Genomic DNA, 16,593 nt, shown 5'->3' with positions numbered 1-16,593 from the left:
TAGGACCGGAAATACGCGTAACGTGGTAATGAGGTTGAGACCAATTTCAAAATGGCGGCGGCCTTGAAGGGATTAATTTCTGTATGTATAGTTTTCCTTATTTTTGTTTGTTCGTGGGTGATCGCCGTGCTTCTAGATTATTATGCAGGGCAAGGTGTTAACAAGACCCTCCACCCAAGAAACTTTGAACCGCCATATCCAGGCGACCGAATGGATAATTTATTTTGGTTTGTACAGGTAAAGTAAAAAATCCCATTCGCTACCTATCTCCGTCACCTCAATGTATTTCACTTAGATCATGCTAAAAATCATTCATTGAAAAATTTATTTAAAGGGAAAGACATAGATTAGAATGGCGGCGTTGTCTATACAATCGAAATACCTACATGGTGTGCAGAGTGTTCAGACCCGTAGCCAGGATTTTGAGTTGGGGGGGGGGGGGGGGGGGGGGAGAGGGGTGGTGGTGTTCGTTTACCCACTCAGCAGACCATTTTCTCTCTTTCTTGGGTAGTGGGTCATGCACCCCCTCCCCTCCCCCCCTCCCCTGCTTACTCAAACACAAACATTGAAAGAAAAATCAATCTGAATTTGATCACTGTTTTTTTACACTTTGTCCAGGGTTACTGCCTAGCAATGCAAATGGTGATAGACTTGTGATGACAAGAATAATGTAAAATGATGTGAAATTATATCTGTTGACAGATATCAGATCTTCACATCAGTAAGTTCAGAGACCAACAGAGAGTGAAGGACTTAGAAGAATTCTGCAGTCGGTATATCGATGTGATAAAACCTGTTTTTGTCTTGGCAACAGGTAAGTCATGTTGTGGCTAATATTTTACCGCGGCAATGCTGGTGGTTCATACCACCAGCGCAAGACTGTATTGTAGACATGGATTTATATGGGTTATTGTTTGTACAGGGGACCTTACAGATGCCAAGGAACCTGACCTCCTTGGATCACAGCAGTATCCAGAAGAGTGGGAAACCTACTATGGCATTTTGCAAAATTCTGGTGTCACACATAAAACAAAATGGCTTGATATCAGAGGGAATCATGGTGACTATTACCTTTCACAAAACTCTCACAAAACAGCTAATTAAGATTATTACACCATATATGGTAATTCTATATATTGACAAATATTCAATTCACTTATGCCTCATTATTTTAGATGCATTTGATGTACCATCATTGAAAAGCTCAAAGAATTATTTTAGGTATAGTATGGTAAATACTATTTATATGATTTTTCTTTTTCAGATTTTCTTCTGAAATTTCATATTATTTATTGATTCGGATTACCAGTATCCATCAAATATGCACCCTTGCTTACGGTATGGTATGGTGAAGGGGAATTGTGGGGCTGTCAAAGCTGGTGCTAGCTTACAGGCCAATTTTCACAATGAGAACCTGCTTACAGGTTTTAAAAGTTCTAAGATGTTTTTATATTGTTTTCTGCTTTGCTTTAGGTCTTATTCATCTAGTGGCCCTGATCCCTCCAGAGGAGTTGCATCATATCAGGTCATGCATAGAACCACTTTTGGATTGTATGCCTTTAATGCCCTTGACATGACATTACACCATGGAACCAGACGCCCATTCAACTTCTTTGGACATGTCGAAGAGGTGATTATTGTTTGGGAGGCAATCTTCAAACAAAACAAAACAACTAAACTCAGATCTGGACCCTTATCTCTGATAAAACAACTTGTGGTATTTTATTTAACAAAATCTTCACTCCTTAGAACCTTTCCTGTGCGACCCCTGTAAAATATTTTTTTTTGGAAAACATTAATGTTAAATGAGCCCGTTCTCAATTCCTATAACAATTTAAATGGACAAAACTCCTTCTTATAATAATACCCCAATTTTTTATCACTGGAGGTAAAAAGTGTGCCATTTTTGCATTTTTCTGTTTAAAGGACAGAGTGAAGAAAATGGAAGAGTTTGCTGAAAGAAGTCTTACTGCAAACATGTCCATCTGGTTTGGGCATTACACATTCTCAACTCTGACCAGACCTTCCCTTCGCAAACTACTGAGGTATGCCCAATTTATCCCTGATATTTTTTGTTATTAAATAAGGGTGTGCTAAGACGATCCCCATTGTTTCTGTTTAGGGGGCAGGGTAATTGTTATATTGATGCATAATGACTATGAAACTGTGCAGTATTTACCCAAGGATCACAATGTGGGGGTGGAATGGGGGTAATTAAAGGGGAGTAAGAGTCTGAAAGGACATCACATGACCACATTTTCATATTGTACTTTATGACTTTATTTAACCCATTGACTCCTGGCTTTTTTGGAGCTGAATTTACAAAAAACAGACTGAAAACAGATACCTCCCCCCCTATTCTGAGTTTTATACAGCCTGTCAAAGTCAAACACAGCTGCACCTAGTCAGTGGTATCCAAGCTTTCCAACAGTGCTTTGCGGTCCCCACTTTTAATCCCTCGTCGTTGTGCTGAAGCCAGCACAAGTTGATGGTTGCTTGTATTTTTCATCAAAAATACAGCTATGAGCATATTAGGAGAGTGTCTCAGGACATCATAAAGTCTTTTGGGGCATATTTGAGTGATTTGCTTATGGATATTTGCAAGCAAAGGTGGATTCATGATGATTTTTTTCTTGTTTGGCTTTGCCTGGATGAGAAAATAATTTTCTAATGAATCACCACAGCTCTCCTAAATGCTGTCTTTTCTGAAACCAAATTGATTGCAAAATTGTTTACACTGCTATTCTGGGTCTGTATGACCTGGAATTGATTTGTTTGGCTTCGGGGTGAAAAGACTTATAAAAACCATCTGACTTTGGGTAGAGGGGTGTTGACTGGCCCTCCCCTCGTGAATTTTTCCCTGGATCTCCCAGAATGCTTTTCAATCCGTAAAGGCATCTTCGTGGTTTCACAAGCCTTCAAGGAGTGGACATTGTGTTTCGAGGCCATGGAAATGAACCTGGAGGATCAGAATAAAGGTATCTATTTGTGTCTTGAGCTGTGTTTGCTGATCTCTCTCCCTTGTGTTGTATTTTGAGCGTTTTATTGAAAGGGGTGATTCTGCTTTTCTCTCCTTCTTCGATTTGAGATTTGCCAAAGAACCTGTGCTATTATTTGGCTTAAGAGTAGATGCCAACACTTTGGTTGGATGCATATTTGCAAGACCATTTATCCCTTAGACTGATGCCTGAGTATCTTCATCTTGTTGTGTTTATTTTGCATTTATGAATTTTTTTGGGTTAAGGGTACTTCCCAAAGCCGGTACAGGCCGGTTGAGGGGTTAATGTGTTAAGTATATGGCCCAACTAAGAGCCCTTGTTAAATCTAATCTACAACAAGTCATAAATTCTTGTTACACCAGGGCCAGAAAACAACCCATACTCTAGCATGGTGTGTCTTTTAAATTCTGTAAATGCGTCTTATGCATTTCGTAATGTTGATTCACAGACATGAGTTGGTTCCTGTTCTAGTGTAACTAAGTAGAATGATTATATTGGTTGATTATATATGGTTTAAATCGCAATGACTATAACTCCCTGAAGGCTTCAATTTCTTTAACATTATCTCAGTCTGCGTGGGTGGCGAAAGCAAAAAAATTTGGTGGTGGTGGTTCGGGGGGTAGTCTCCTGCACGGCCGTCCTAAGTGTGAGTCTTGAAATTGTTTTATCTCCAACCCCCTCTCCCCTATATATTTTGTCTACAGAGTAAATTATTTGGGGATCCTGTCCCCCCCAACCAAATTATTATTCCGCAGCCCATGGTCTGTTTCTTGTACCCTTAGGGAGTTTGAGTTAATGGAGTTCTACGGTATTTGATATTGCTCATTTATGATTATTTGATATATTATTATTAAGAATGAATATTTAAGGTGTAGAAATATTTCTACCTATCTGCTTATCTTACAAGGGGTCTCAAAAGACTGCATAGCAGGTGCGTACACAGGGGGGGGGGGGATAGGCAGGTTTCACCCCCCTCCCCTTGGTGGCCAAAAAGTGGGTCATTTCTTATTATAGAATCTTTAAATACTATGCTATTTTTCATATGATACCTATGACTGCAAACCCCCCCCCCCCCCCCCTCCCAGCCAATCCTGGGTATGCGCCTGTTTTACATTAGTTTATTTTTACATGTCTTTAGTGTTTTATGCAAGACCGTAAAACTTTTGTTTTTGTCTTTCGTTGTATCATGGAAAATGGCTAAAATGTATCAGAAAGAGTGTATTACACGTCTGGCTCTTTTAATTCATAACTGTTTATTAAGACGGCGTGAGCGTGCGTGTGCCTAGCAATGAATTCCAAACTAGAAACTACTCAAGACTCTGAAACTGGCCATATCAAACAGAGGCGAGTATAGATTTCAAACATCCATCCACGACACCGTAAATTAAGTGGAACTTTTTTAATACAGAAAAAACCTGAAATTAACAACAACCTGTTAAGCTAAAATTTTCCTGTTTTGCACCTAGCCTACACTTTGCAATAGGTTCTTAATTTTCCAGATAAAAACAAGAGAAAGCAGTAACCTTTTTTAATTGCAAATTATGGAAAGTTTCAGTTAATGATTTTATAAATTATTTTTGAAATAAAGAGAAATGGGACACACATCACATCGAGAAAGTCGACGTGAAATTACTCTTTGGGCAATGAAAATTGATAACCTATATAAGAATTAAAAAAGGCTTAATTCCATTAGGCATCATTTATAAGACCCTGCTTAGGCTGACTTGGGAAGAGGAAACGTGGTCGAAACGTTCTTACTAGCCTAGGTGTAGCCGCTGACTCGCGAATAATATAAACTATATTCTCTTTAGTGTCAGCCTTTTTTACTTTCGATAATAAACTTTTTCATTCTTTTATTGTTGTTTTATTTCACGGTTCGAAATCTATTTGGCAGGACGCTTTTTTATACGTGCGACCTTCAAATTCACCAATCAATTTAGTTGTCATGTTAATAGCTTCGTACCTGGGTTCCCTCGAGTGAATAGTCTACAAAATAAGAACGGTTTTCTGCCTATACGAGAGGAATTTCGCAGTCATTATCCTTCGAAAACTGCGCAAAAAAAGTCTGATCCTATCCATCCTTGCTCACTTAGCCAATCACGGGTAGTGTTCTAACTGTCACTTCACCAATCACGGGTAGTGTTCTAACTGTCATGTAGCCAATCACGGGTAGTGTTTTTTTCAAAGAGAGAAAACATCGTCCTTTGCATACACTTGCACTTCCTTGTCCAGTCCTTTATTGTCAAAGAGAGAAAATATCGTCTTTAGCATTCACTAGCAGAAATGTTATATCTCGAAAAAAGACTTAGGGCGGAGATAACTCATCATGATGGGCCCATCCGAAAATATTGAAATTCGTTTCTTCTAAGAATGTCGATCAACCACTCTTTTATTATTGGTAAGATAATATTTGAAAATACATCGAATTGCGTTGGCAAAAAAACTTAAAAATGACCACCCACGATTGAAGTTTAATACCTTTAGATATCTAAATATCTAAAGAAATTTTATTTAAAGTACCTCAGTAAATTGCTTGAATTAGCTGATGTGAATGGATTCTTTTAGTGGGTCGGTATTGTGCGGAAGCGTAAAATGACGAGGAAGTCCGTCGTACCGCCATTTTTAGTGGCTCACACAATATCGAGTGACACAAATATTGTTACAAACTAACTGACTTCATTCGGCTGTTTTTTTCGCAAATAGACCATTGTGTTTTCAGATACAAATAATACTAGTAGCTGATCGACAATCTTTTTGCTTTACAGTTAGGATACAGAAAGCGGCCAAAGCAAGACAACATTGACCAATGGAATTCCTCACTCACTGTAAGGGACCTCGAAACAATTCGCGCAAATAAGCAATAGTTTTCTTGCTTCATGCTTTTTAGTCCAAATGGGGCACTTTCTCCAAATGATTCGCATTATTTTCATGGATGACGCGGTCTGGTTAGTTTTTTACTTACTAAATACGTTGTTGTACTTGAAGGAAAAAAAACTCGAAGAAATCAATATTGTTCTGAAAGATGCAAGAAGATTTCTACATAAACAAGTGGACTAAAGGTTTTGTATATGCTTACCATCAGGACAAAACCTCTCAACTGTACCACAAGGCGGTCTCGGCTCGAAGCTGTTGTAGCGCGGCATAGTGTCGAGCTCAATCATTGTGACCTGTTCGGTTGCCGTGGTAGAACAACACCAGCCCACACTTGGAAGTATGTCCTTAGTGCGTTCCCTCATTTCCCTTATGCAGTAGAGGTAGACTATTGGGTTGATCACGGTGTTGGCAAAACACATAGACAGGGACACCATGCGTACGAGGTAGATCTCTAAAAACGATAATTCCACAGAGATAAGTGGCCTGGCAATAGTGTACAGAATAGGGGCGGCATAAGGGACCACAAAGGCTAGGATCAGTGACGCGAACATGTAGCTGTCTTTGAGTTGCCACAGCGTGGATCTCATTGAGGCGTTGAATGTGGAGTTGGCTTGGAGAGGGTGTGCTTGTTGACGGCGGCGGTGTAGGTACTTGAGGACACTGACACTCATGACGGTTAGGATCATGACAGGTATGATATAATTAAGTACTAGTATGGTGATGCTGATAATTGTTGTCTTCAGGTCTTCCTCATCTGACCCGCAGATAAGCGTGTACTGGAAGTCAACAACTTGAAACTTTACCAGAATGTTCGTTGAGCTTTGGTAAATCATGGTCATGATTATCCCCGCCAACCACGCTGCTTTCACAAGTCTCTTACACTTCTTCCTGGATGGAACTTTAGTCGGCCGGTAGATTGTCAAATACCTTTCCACACCAACCACGATTAGGTTGGTGATGTTAATTGTAATAGGGAAAGTTTCGAAAAATGAATGAATTTTGCATGCCCAGTCGCTCTTCAAGTAATCTGACCACTGTTCCGCCACTAAGAGAGGAGTGGAAACTAGGCTTGTGGTAAGACTCGATAACGCGAGGCTTCTGATAAAGTATCTTGTTAGATATCGCTGTAGCGCCCTGACATTCACTGCAACAGGGGTCTTAACCAAATACAAGACCAGTCCATTTCCGCAGCATGAGACAACGGCCATGAGAATCAAGAGAACGACAAATGTCCATCTAGATTGAGGAGAGATTGGCTTAGACACGTACCTTCTTTCTGATTGGTTGGTCATGATGAGCTGCTGAACTGATTGGTTGGTCATGACAAAGGAGCTGTTTCCTGATTGGACGGCCATGTTTGTTCCAAAGACGTTTTTCTTGGCCTATCTTCGGCTCTTGCTTTGATTTCGTTTCTCAGATGGCTCTTGCACTTGTTGGCCCCGCCTTGACTTCATCAGATAGTTATTGGTCTGATTAGCTCGGCCTTTACTGAATTCGTCGGATGGCTCTTAGTCTGGTCGGCCTTGCCTTTACTGAATTCGTCGGATGGCCCTGAGTCTGGTCGGCCTTGCCTTTACTGAATTCGTCGGATGGCTCTTAGTCTGGTCGGCCTTGCCTTTACTGAATTCGTCGGATGGCTCTGAGTCTGGTCGGCCTTGCCTTTACTGAATTCGTCAGATGGCTCTAAGTCTGGTCGGCCTTGCCTTTACTGAATTCGTCGGACGGCTCTGAGTCTGGTAGGCCTTGCCTTTACTGAATACGTCGGACGGCTCTGAGTCTGGTAGGCCTTGCCTTTACTGAATACGTCAGATGGCTCTGAGTCTGGTCGGCCTAGCCTTTACTAAATTCGTCAGAGTGACCCTGATCTGACCTGCCTCGTCTTGTCTGAATTGCTTTTTTTGGCAGCCGGACAACCTGTTGAAAAGAGTTTTAAACAGCCCTCAATTCGTAGCCGGAAAATGAAAGCGCTAGACCCTCAAACATGGACTTTTGAAATATTACCTAAAGGAAATTAGCTTGTTAGTTGGCGTTTGGGCACAGATAATACACGAGTAAAGTGTGCCTGTCGTAGTAACGGACCATAGCAAGTTCTCTCATCGTATTTTTGGTTTTTTTTTTTTTAAAAAGAATATACAAAATAGATTTTTGGAAAAAAAGAAATCGGTTACTTTGACCAATTTGTTAACATTAACCGAAACTTAAAGTAAAAAAGGTGAACAGCATAGCATTTGGGGAGTACGTCCCCGTTTTTCTTTCAATTTTTGTATTTTTATCAACTGGTTACCACCAAGTAATAGGTGTTTAGAAAACACGATAACCAAGATTATTGTCTTGGGAAATGTTAATGCCTAAAACCAATTTCTTAAGCTCAGATATTAATCACAGGGACATGCAATTATTAGGGTCTGCCATTTTGTCACTTCCAGTAAATAACAAATGTGAGAAAACGTTTCTATCGGCTGATTTTGTGATATATTTTCGTTGAAATCTGGCAGTGAAATCATACAAACGTTTTTGGATGGTTAGTTTACATTTTTTTTCCTTCTCCAGTATTGTAAAATGATAACAACTGTGTAGCTCACAAGGAATCTATAAAATGATCCAACGTACTTACCTACGCAGATAAGATCAGATCCAAAAGTCCAGGTCCAAAGCTCTTTCTCTTCTGAGAGGCTGCACGATATGAGCTAAGCAGCACACAAGCTCTTCCTAAATCTAAAACTTCCTTTTGACGTAATTCCTGTAATTCTTTTTATTTGAAAAACGTTCTGTTCAATTGTTGAAGGTAAGGTGTGAGCGTTTAGAGTGGGTGTTAATAAAGGGCTTGATATCTTCGTTGCAGAAAAATAATAATCAAATTAGAAAAATCATCACTGGCTGAAGCAAATGAACAAAAAGAAATAGAAAATAAAAATAAGAACTGTTTGAAATCATCAATTAGTGATAATTTACCGACTTGAATTGGCAATACTGCCTCGGTCCGTTATTCCTGATGAAGGCAGCATTACCGAAACAGCATATTCGTTGTAAAATCTTAGCATCAAGCCTTTGGGCTGATGGTATTCCTGTGTTTAATTCTCTTCCATCTTGCTATTTACACTTATATAAGTCGATATTTTGTCGCATTTTCATGTTTTAAAGATGACATCACTTTTTACATTTCCCCTATGAAATTGATGTTTTGAAAGTATAGATTTTTATTGTAATAATCAAATTTTGGCAATACCTTGAATTTTGACATTTATTTTAGGTTTGGGGTAGTAAGGTGTATCCAGTATTATAGATGTTTGTTAGTATGGAAGTTTGTTTGTTAATATAGATGTTTGTTTGTAACCTCACTTTATGGAACTTAAGCTCGTGTTTTTTGGTATACCATCCTTGCTATTTTCATACCACGAAGGAGCAGAAAACACCAAACGAGAAAACAAGAGCTAAGATATCCGGAGAGGCAGTTCTCGTTCACGGCAGTGTTTCTAACACCAGGACATTAAGGAGACGGTTTAGTCAGCGAGAAAAAAAGGACACTAATTAACCCAATAAGCTATTCTCGTTAAAATTTTTACCAATTTACTGGAGATTTTGAGCGGCTCGTGTAGTATTGAGGTCAAGGCGAGAAAAAAGCGAGAAAAACAGGAACTGATTTAACCCACGCAGATGCACTTTTCGCTTTTAACCAATTTAATGTTGTGTTTCATACACCAGGAAATTTGGGGGATCGGAGTAAAAATCGAGAAAAACAGGAATTAAGTTATCCTGAGCTGGAGAACAGCCTATAATCCTCAAATGATGGGGGATAACTGGTACATAAATTCCACAAGACCCCATCATCCGGAGAACGGCCTATAATCCTCAAATGATGGGGGATAACTGGTACATAAATTCCACAAGACCCCATCATCCGGATAACGGCCTATAATCCTCAAATGATGGGGGATAACTGGTACATAAATTCCACAAGACCCCATCATCCGGAGAACGGCCTATAATCCTCAAATGATGGGGGATAACTGGTACATAAATCTTGTTTCAGAAATGGAGCTGTATACATGTGTGGTCACCTGCACACTTTGGGAGAGGCAGTTCCTAAAATGCATGCAGTACATCCCCAGGGTCACCTCGAGCTGGAGTTAGGAGACTGGCTCGGCCCAAGAAAGTGAGTGAATAGCCAAGAAACGTGGATGTTCACTGCAATTGCTCTGCTCATTTTTATGATACTCTTCCGGCGGCTTGCATATCGGCCGATGTTTGTCCGCGGATCAAAATTATCCCGAAAATAAACAGGGTACCAGGAAGCAATGCTTTAAGGATAGGCTATGGCATAATTCATTGAGTGTTTATTTATTTGCCTTAGCCCTGCTCTCAGTGTATAAATGCTTGTCAAATGCTAAGTCCATATTCTAGCATATTATCATCGTCACAACGTGACGGGCGCTTTTCTTGTGTACTTTTAATAAATAGCTTTCATGTACATTCCCTAATGCCTAGTGTACACTAGCAACATAACAACATAACGACATGGGCGCGCGCACTATGTTTAGCCCGACATAACGACGACATGGACATAATGACATAAAAGAAAAAACATGTTTTTTCTCTTATGTCGTTATGTCAATGTCGTTATGTCGAAGATAAGAGTGCGCGCGCCCATGTCGTTATGTCGCTAGTGTGCACTAGGCATAAACGTTTTGTTCTGATTCTTAGCTACCGCATTGCTGCAATCGACCACGACCTGTTCTCATTTGTGGATGTTCGAATCAACACCTGGCCTATAATCCTGATAACGAACCCTAAAGACGCTCACTACTTAATGCCTGCCTTTGAGCCTGTTGGACGAATCAATATGTCTACCCATATAAGGTAGGTGTACCTTTTAGCCTGTTGCACGAATCAATATGTCTACCCATATAAGGTAGGTGTACCTTTTAGCCTGTTGCACGAATCAATATGTCTACCCATATAAGGTCCGCTGTTTATTCTCAGTACGCCCTGGGTCCCCGAGGATGATTACCATCCCATTTTAGCTTTTGTAGTATATTTCGGCCCGAGCTTAATTTGTGCACAAACTTATTTAGGATGCTGATATTTTCCCTGGATGACATTACCTCTGTGTCTGTGATGCTGGATGGAGAATTCATCAGTTCTGAAGTTCTACATGTTCAAGGGCCATTATTTGTGGCCAAGTGGTCACCTGACCTATATTCGTCTGGGGTACACACCATGAATGTTACTGCTAAGGTAAGAAGTATCTTCTTTAAAACAGCTGTAATCCCTTATCATCTTATGATGACTTTGAGTATAGCTTGGTGCAAGAAGGTGGGGTAGGAGGGAGGGGCTTTAATTATCTCTTCTATGTATGGTCTTCTAAATTGACGCAAGACGTTGTCTTGAAAATTTCAAACGACTTGTACGAAAACGACTTGTACGAAAAATTATGAAGTCAAAATGAAATAATTCGGAGTTCTTTGAGTGAATAATTTCATTTGGAACGGAAAGCACAGATCAAGGAAAGGCTGACTTAGTCAACTTTGAGTTTAGGTTGTCTTTTCTTTTCAAGGACTCCCAAGGCAGAGTAAACTCCAATGTACAGCTGTTTTCAGTGGATGGTACACGCCCTCTCTTGAAGCTCCTGCCTGCTTTCATATTACTTACAGATTTCTGTACATTGGTTAGTTATGGTTGTATGGTTGTGCTTCTCTAGAGTTGGGGCGGAGCAAGTAACGAGGGATAGGTAGAAGGGTGTGGGGAGATTTCTAGAGATGGGACGGCGGGCAAGTAACGAGGGAGAGGTCGAAGGGTGTGGGGAGATTTCTAGAGATGGGGCGGCGGGCATGTTACGAGGGAGAGGTAGAAGGGTGGGGGGGAGATTTCTAGAGATGGGGCGGCGGGCAAGTAACGAGGGAGAGGTAGAAGGGTGGGGGGGGGATTTCTAGAGATGGGGCGGCGGGCAAGTAACGAGGGAGAGGTAGAAGGGTGGGGGGGGGGAGATTTCTAGAGATGGGGCGGTGGGCATGTTACAAGGCATAGGTAGAAGGGTGGGGGGGATTTCTAGAGATGGGGCGGCGGACAAGTAACGAGGGAGAGGTAGAAGGATGGGTGGAGATTTCTAGAGATGGGGCGGCGGGCATGTTACGAGGGAGAGGTAGAAGAGTGAGGGGGGGGAGATTTCTAGAGATGGGGCGGCGGGCAAGTAACGAGGGAGAGGTAGAAGGGTGGGGGGGAGATTTCTAGAGATGGGGTGGCGGGCATGTTACGAGGGAGAGGTAGAAGGGTGGGGGGGGGGGTAGATTTCTAGAGATGGGGCGGCGGGCATGTTACGAGGGAGAGGTAGAAGGGTGGGGGGGAGAGATTTCTAGAGATGGGGCGGCGGGCATGTTACGAGGGAGAGGTAGAAGGGTGGGGGGGAGATTTCTAGAGATGGGGCAGCGGGCATGTTACGAGGAAGGTGCAAGCTGTCATTCAGGGTTGCATTGAATAATTCATCACTTTAAACCTATCTAATCCTCCCTTATTTTTCGTTTTGATTAAGAAAAGTCTGATAAATAGACTGCGTTGATTAAATGATGTGTTTTCGGCTAATTTTGAACTCTATCATAGCTTTCTGGCTTCTCTCCAGGAGCTTGCACTTAATGAAGTCAAATGACGAATGACAGCATGCCTAATGCAAGTCCCTTTTATAGTGTGCGTTCGTTTTTGAGAACAAAATGATATGTTGTCCCATTTGCAGGGTAGGGTGGTGTTCTACCTCACTGTGTTATTTGTGGTGTTTGGCCTGTGCTTATTCAGGATTGCAAACATTGGCAACTACACAGGTATGACACGTTATATCTCCAGTGTCCAATACCGTACTAGGACCTGCTACATTATTTCCACCTAAAATTTCGGTATGAGGCAAAAAATAATAATAATAATACTGTATCCTTATTACGAAACATGCTGCAATTAAATCGTTTATTTCACACCCAAGGCTCCAATAGCTTTGTGTGTGCTGCATAATGTTCGCTTCGCCGGTTCAATTTGAAAGTATTGTGGGTCTTTCGGTGATTTATGGACTGCTTATGGAAATAGCAGTTGGAGGAAATTCCTTAGGGCTTACGAAGTTACCCTCACTCGTGATTGTTAACGGCGTGGAGCAGTTCGTATCTTATATATATTAACAAAACCTAAACTCCAAGCTAGATGACAGTGCACCGTCTAATTTTGAATTTCTTACAACCCCATGTTTGGCTAATATACGATGATGCCGAAATGCACCGTAAAAATATCAAACCTGTACAATCCTATGTTTGGCTTATACCATGATGTCACAATGCAATGTAGAGATTTCAAACCCGTTTCGACCCCATGTTTGGCTTATACCATGATGTCACAATGCAACGTACAGATTTCAAACCCGTTTCGCCCCCATGTTTGGCTTATACCATGATGTCACAATGCAACGTACAGATTTCAAACCCGTTTCGACCCCATGTTTGGCTTATACCATGATGTCACAATGCAACGTACAGATTTCAAACCCGTTTCGACCCCATGTTTGGCTTATACCATGATGTCACAATGCAACGTACAGATTTCAAACCCGTTTCGCCCCCATGTTTGGCTTATATCATGATGTCACAATGCAACGTAGAGATCTCAAACCCGTTTCGACCCCATGTTTGGCTCATACCATGATGTCACAATGCAACGTACAGATTTCAAACCCGTTTCGACCCCATGTTTGGCTTATACCATGATGTCACAATGCAACGTACAGATTTCAAACCCGTTTCGCCCCCATGTTTGTCTTACACCATGATGTATCTGATTTTCTAGGTTGTCTGCGCTGGTTACTTGGTTGGCTGTTTGGAAGCCTTACTAAGCTAGCACGGATAAATGCCTTGTTTTATCCATTATTTTGCTATAGCGTTTACATGATTATTGGTAAGGATCAAAATGTGGCATTAGAACCCTTGCGGCCTCCCATTAGAAATAGTAAGTAAGTTGCCTGCAGTTTTCTAGTAGATATACCGCTCATGTTCAAGGGGCTACAGTTTCCGTTTGCGCAAAGCTTGGAATTTAACATTAAGTCCATTTATCAAGTAAGGATTAAGTTTTTGGAACATATGTGAGCTGTTGATATTTGAGTTACCGTAGCGACGAAACAATGAATAGATTTTAGATAGTTTTTAGATTTTTGCAAATACACACTATACGCGGAACATTATTTTAAAACCATACTTCTTGGACAAAACTTACGACGTTTGCCTCCACATATTTGAAGTTTAAAAAAAAACTGTAAGTCAGATTTTGAGATATTTACGGTTATATTTTTTGTTGCCTTTCTGTTTATCTTCTACTTTCACGGACATGTTTCTTCAAAGAAAAACTCTATTTAAAATCCGAATCTTTTGAATTGTAGCATATCTATCGGACTTCTTTCGTGCCAATTTATGATTTGCTGCGAGCTTCTGATTTTATGTATAGTTAAACATCCGGCATATTTTAGGTGCGATACTTTCAAGAGTAATTTTTGCATTCGAGGCTGTACAAATAAAACTTGTCGATAGAATTTTTTCTTACGTTCACAGATTAGACTTGATTATAATTACAACTCGCTTAAAATCTGACTTTCAGATTTTTGTTAAACTTTAAATATGTGGAGGCAAACGTAGATTTTGTCTAAGGGGTATGGTTTAAAAATAACTTTCTGCGTATTGTTTCGTCGCTATGGTAACTCAAATGACAACAGCTCACGTATTTTCCAAAAATTCACTCCTTACTTAATAAATGGACTTAATCTTAAATTCAAAGCTTTGCGTAAGTGGAAACTTTAGCCCTTTAAACATGAACGGTATATCAACTAGAAAACTGCATGCAGCTTCCTTAAGCAAAAGCGTGGGACGACGAACGGCAACGGACAGAAGTAGAATCTTTTTTGCGTTTATCGCCACCGCAGCATTCTTATGTAAAAGCCACGTGATAGAGCAGATATGTCTACGTCATTGGGTTAAAATAAGACTTGGCAAAGAATGGAAACGTTGAGTTTTGTAACACACGTGTAAGATCTTTCTTGACACTTTCGAAGTGCTTGTTGTTTGATTACCTCATTCTAAATTGTGCTTATTTTTACTGTTATTGTTATCTCAGGGCCATGGTTTATTGGTGAGCTTATTCGTGGCCATGTCGGCTCGATGTTTGTCTTTGGAATTTATGTAGAAGGTCACTGGATTCCTGGCACCCTTACTTTCTACTATGGAATTGTTCAGGTATGGACTCATTTGCTGCCACATTCTCTCCCCTATTTTTTGCTGTCCCGCTCACTCGCGGTACCACGCGTAGCCCGCGAAGTATTCCGCGATAAAACTTATTCTACCGCCTGATAGAAAGCTATATTTCTACTAATTTTTATTAGGTAGTTCGTATAGAAATAAAACTTTTTTATGGCTAGGTTACAGGTTTTCTATTAGCCTGAGTACCAGGCTTTCAGGGGAGGAAGGGACTAAAGCCTGATACTCAGGCTAGGTTTCTATAGCCTCTTTCGCGATCTAATATGCTCCTTCCCTTCTTCATTTTCCAACTATCTGATAACCCTGCATCTCATTTTTACAGCTTTTGTCTCTAAGGATAAGTTCAAACGTCGTATTATCCATGAGCCTTGAGCCATATTCAATGCAAATGCCAATCTCGTTCCCAGAGCCCACGTACCTTTGTGCCAGCGGCTGGGAACGTGGGCTCTGGGAACGAGATTATGCAAATGGTACAAATGAAGATGAAACAATCGACTTGATTCATTTGTATGGATTTTGTTGGTTTGAACTTAGTATTACTGTTTCTACTTCCAATTATTCTTTTTTCAATGAATAATATTAATTTATATGAGAACTCAATACTTAGGTTACAAAAGCTATTCGGAGCAGACAACCATTAAGTTAAAAATAAGATTAGATTGATTATTATTTAGAAAAATCTCTCTTTTGCATTGCTTCCATGATATAACAAATTTGTATTCGTCCTATTCCTGGTTATAATATTTTGATTGTTTTTTTTTTTCTTTTTATCGTATTTCTTCTTTTCTATTCCTCTTACAGCTTTTGTCCTTCAATTTTCCAATAACTCTGTGCCTAGCGTCATACGTCAGCTACCCTCAAAGCCCCGTTCAGACGATGCACAGACCCCATATTCTAACCTTTCACATCTCGTGTCAACCCTGGTGCAGATGTGTGATACATGTGGTGTACCTGGCCATTATTGCCTGGCAAGCAAGCTCTTGTGTGGTGATCTGGAGGGCGTATGGTGCTATGGCTTGCTTGTTAAGTCCCGTAAAACTGTGGTCTCTACCGCTCGCAGGATATTTATGGTGGAAGGCCAATAGTCTATGAGTTTTACAGTATAATATAGTATAACTAGACTACAGACAAACTGGGGCGCGTGAGGGCGCGGTGAGGGAAGTCAATCAACAAATAGGGTTAGTGCACGAAACGTTAAACTGCACACTATTCCTAGTTACTGTCGAATCCGTTGTATCGCGACCCGCGTTTTCAAAACACGATTTGTTTTGGTCTTCTGTTCCGTCAGTAAAACCATTCTGAGCCAATCAGTCTCGCTTTATGCACTTCCCTGGCTATCATCTAGACGAAAACCAAACAGTGTCGCGACAGAAAGCCAGGCAACTGCACTAGGCGAGAGATGGCAAGAGTCTGATTGGCTTAGAATAATTTGACTGGAGAAACAGAAAATCCCA

At 40.6% G+C, this 16,593-nt stretch overlaps 1 protein-coding gene across 3 annotated transcripts; it reads left to right on the top strand.

Moving 5' to 3' along the window:
* The first annotated feature begins 22 nt into the window (after positions 1 to 22).
* On the top strand, positions 23 to 16,354 carry LOC5520766 (transmembrane protein 62). Of its 3 annotated transcripts, none has more exons than XM_032365816.2 (14): positions 23 to 237; positions 703 to 814; positions 923 to 1,060; positions 1,176 to 1,221; positions 1,474 to 1,630; positions 1,927 to 2,045; positions 9,904 to 10,026; positions 10,575 to 10,730; positions 10,946 to 11,108; positions 11,428 to 11,538; positions 12,598 to 12,682; positions 13,686 to 13,793; positions 15,000 to 15,118; positions 15,941 to 16,354. In XM_032365816.2, the coding sequence occupies exons 1-14, from the start codon at positions 52 to 54 to the stop codon at positions 16,229 to 16,231; spliced, it is 1,914 nt and encodes a 637-aa protein (XP_032221707.2). In that variant the 5' UTR covers positions 23 to 51; the 3' UTR covers positions 16,232 to 16,354. The 3 variants fall into 3 exon arrangements, with proteins under 3 accessions (XP_032221707.2, XP_048585897.1, XP_032221708.2); XM_048729940.1 differs by having other exon boundaries at positions 15,000 to 15,167; positions 15,829 to 15,960; XM_032365817.2 differs by lacking the exon at positions 11,428 to 11,538.
* Positions 16,355 to 16,593: the final 239 nt, after the last annotated feature.

The sequence above is a fragment of the Nematostella vectensis genome, chromosome 7 (assembly GCF_932526225.1).
Source record: "Nematostella vectensis chromosome 7, jaNemVect1.1, whole genome shotgun sequence".
In the NCBI taxonomy this organism is placed as follows: domain Eukaryota; kingdom Metazoa; phylum Cnidaria; class Anthozoa; order Actiniaria; family Edwardsiidae; genus Nematostella; species Nematostella vectensis.
The sequence above is the reverse complement of the archived record's forward strand: the minus strand, read 5'-3'. Positions and strand labels throughout refer to the sequence as shown.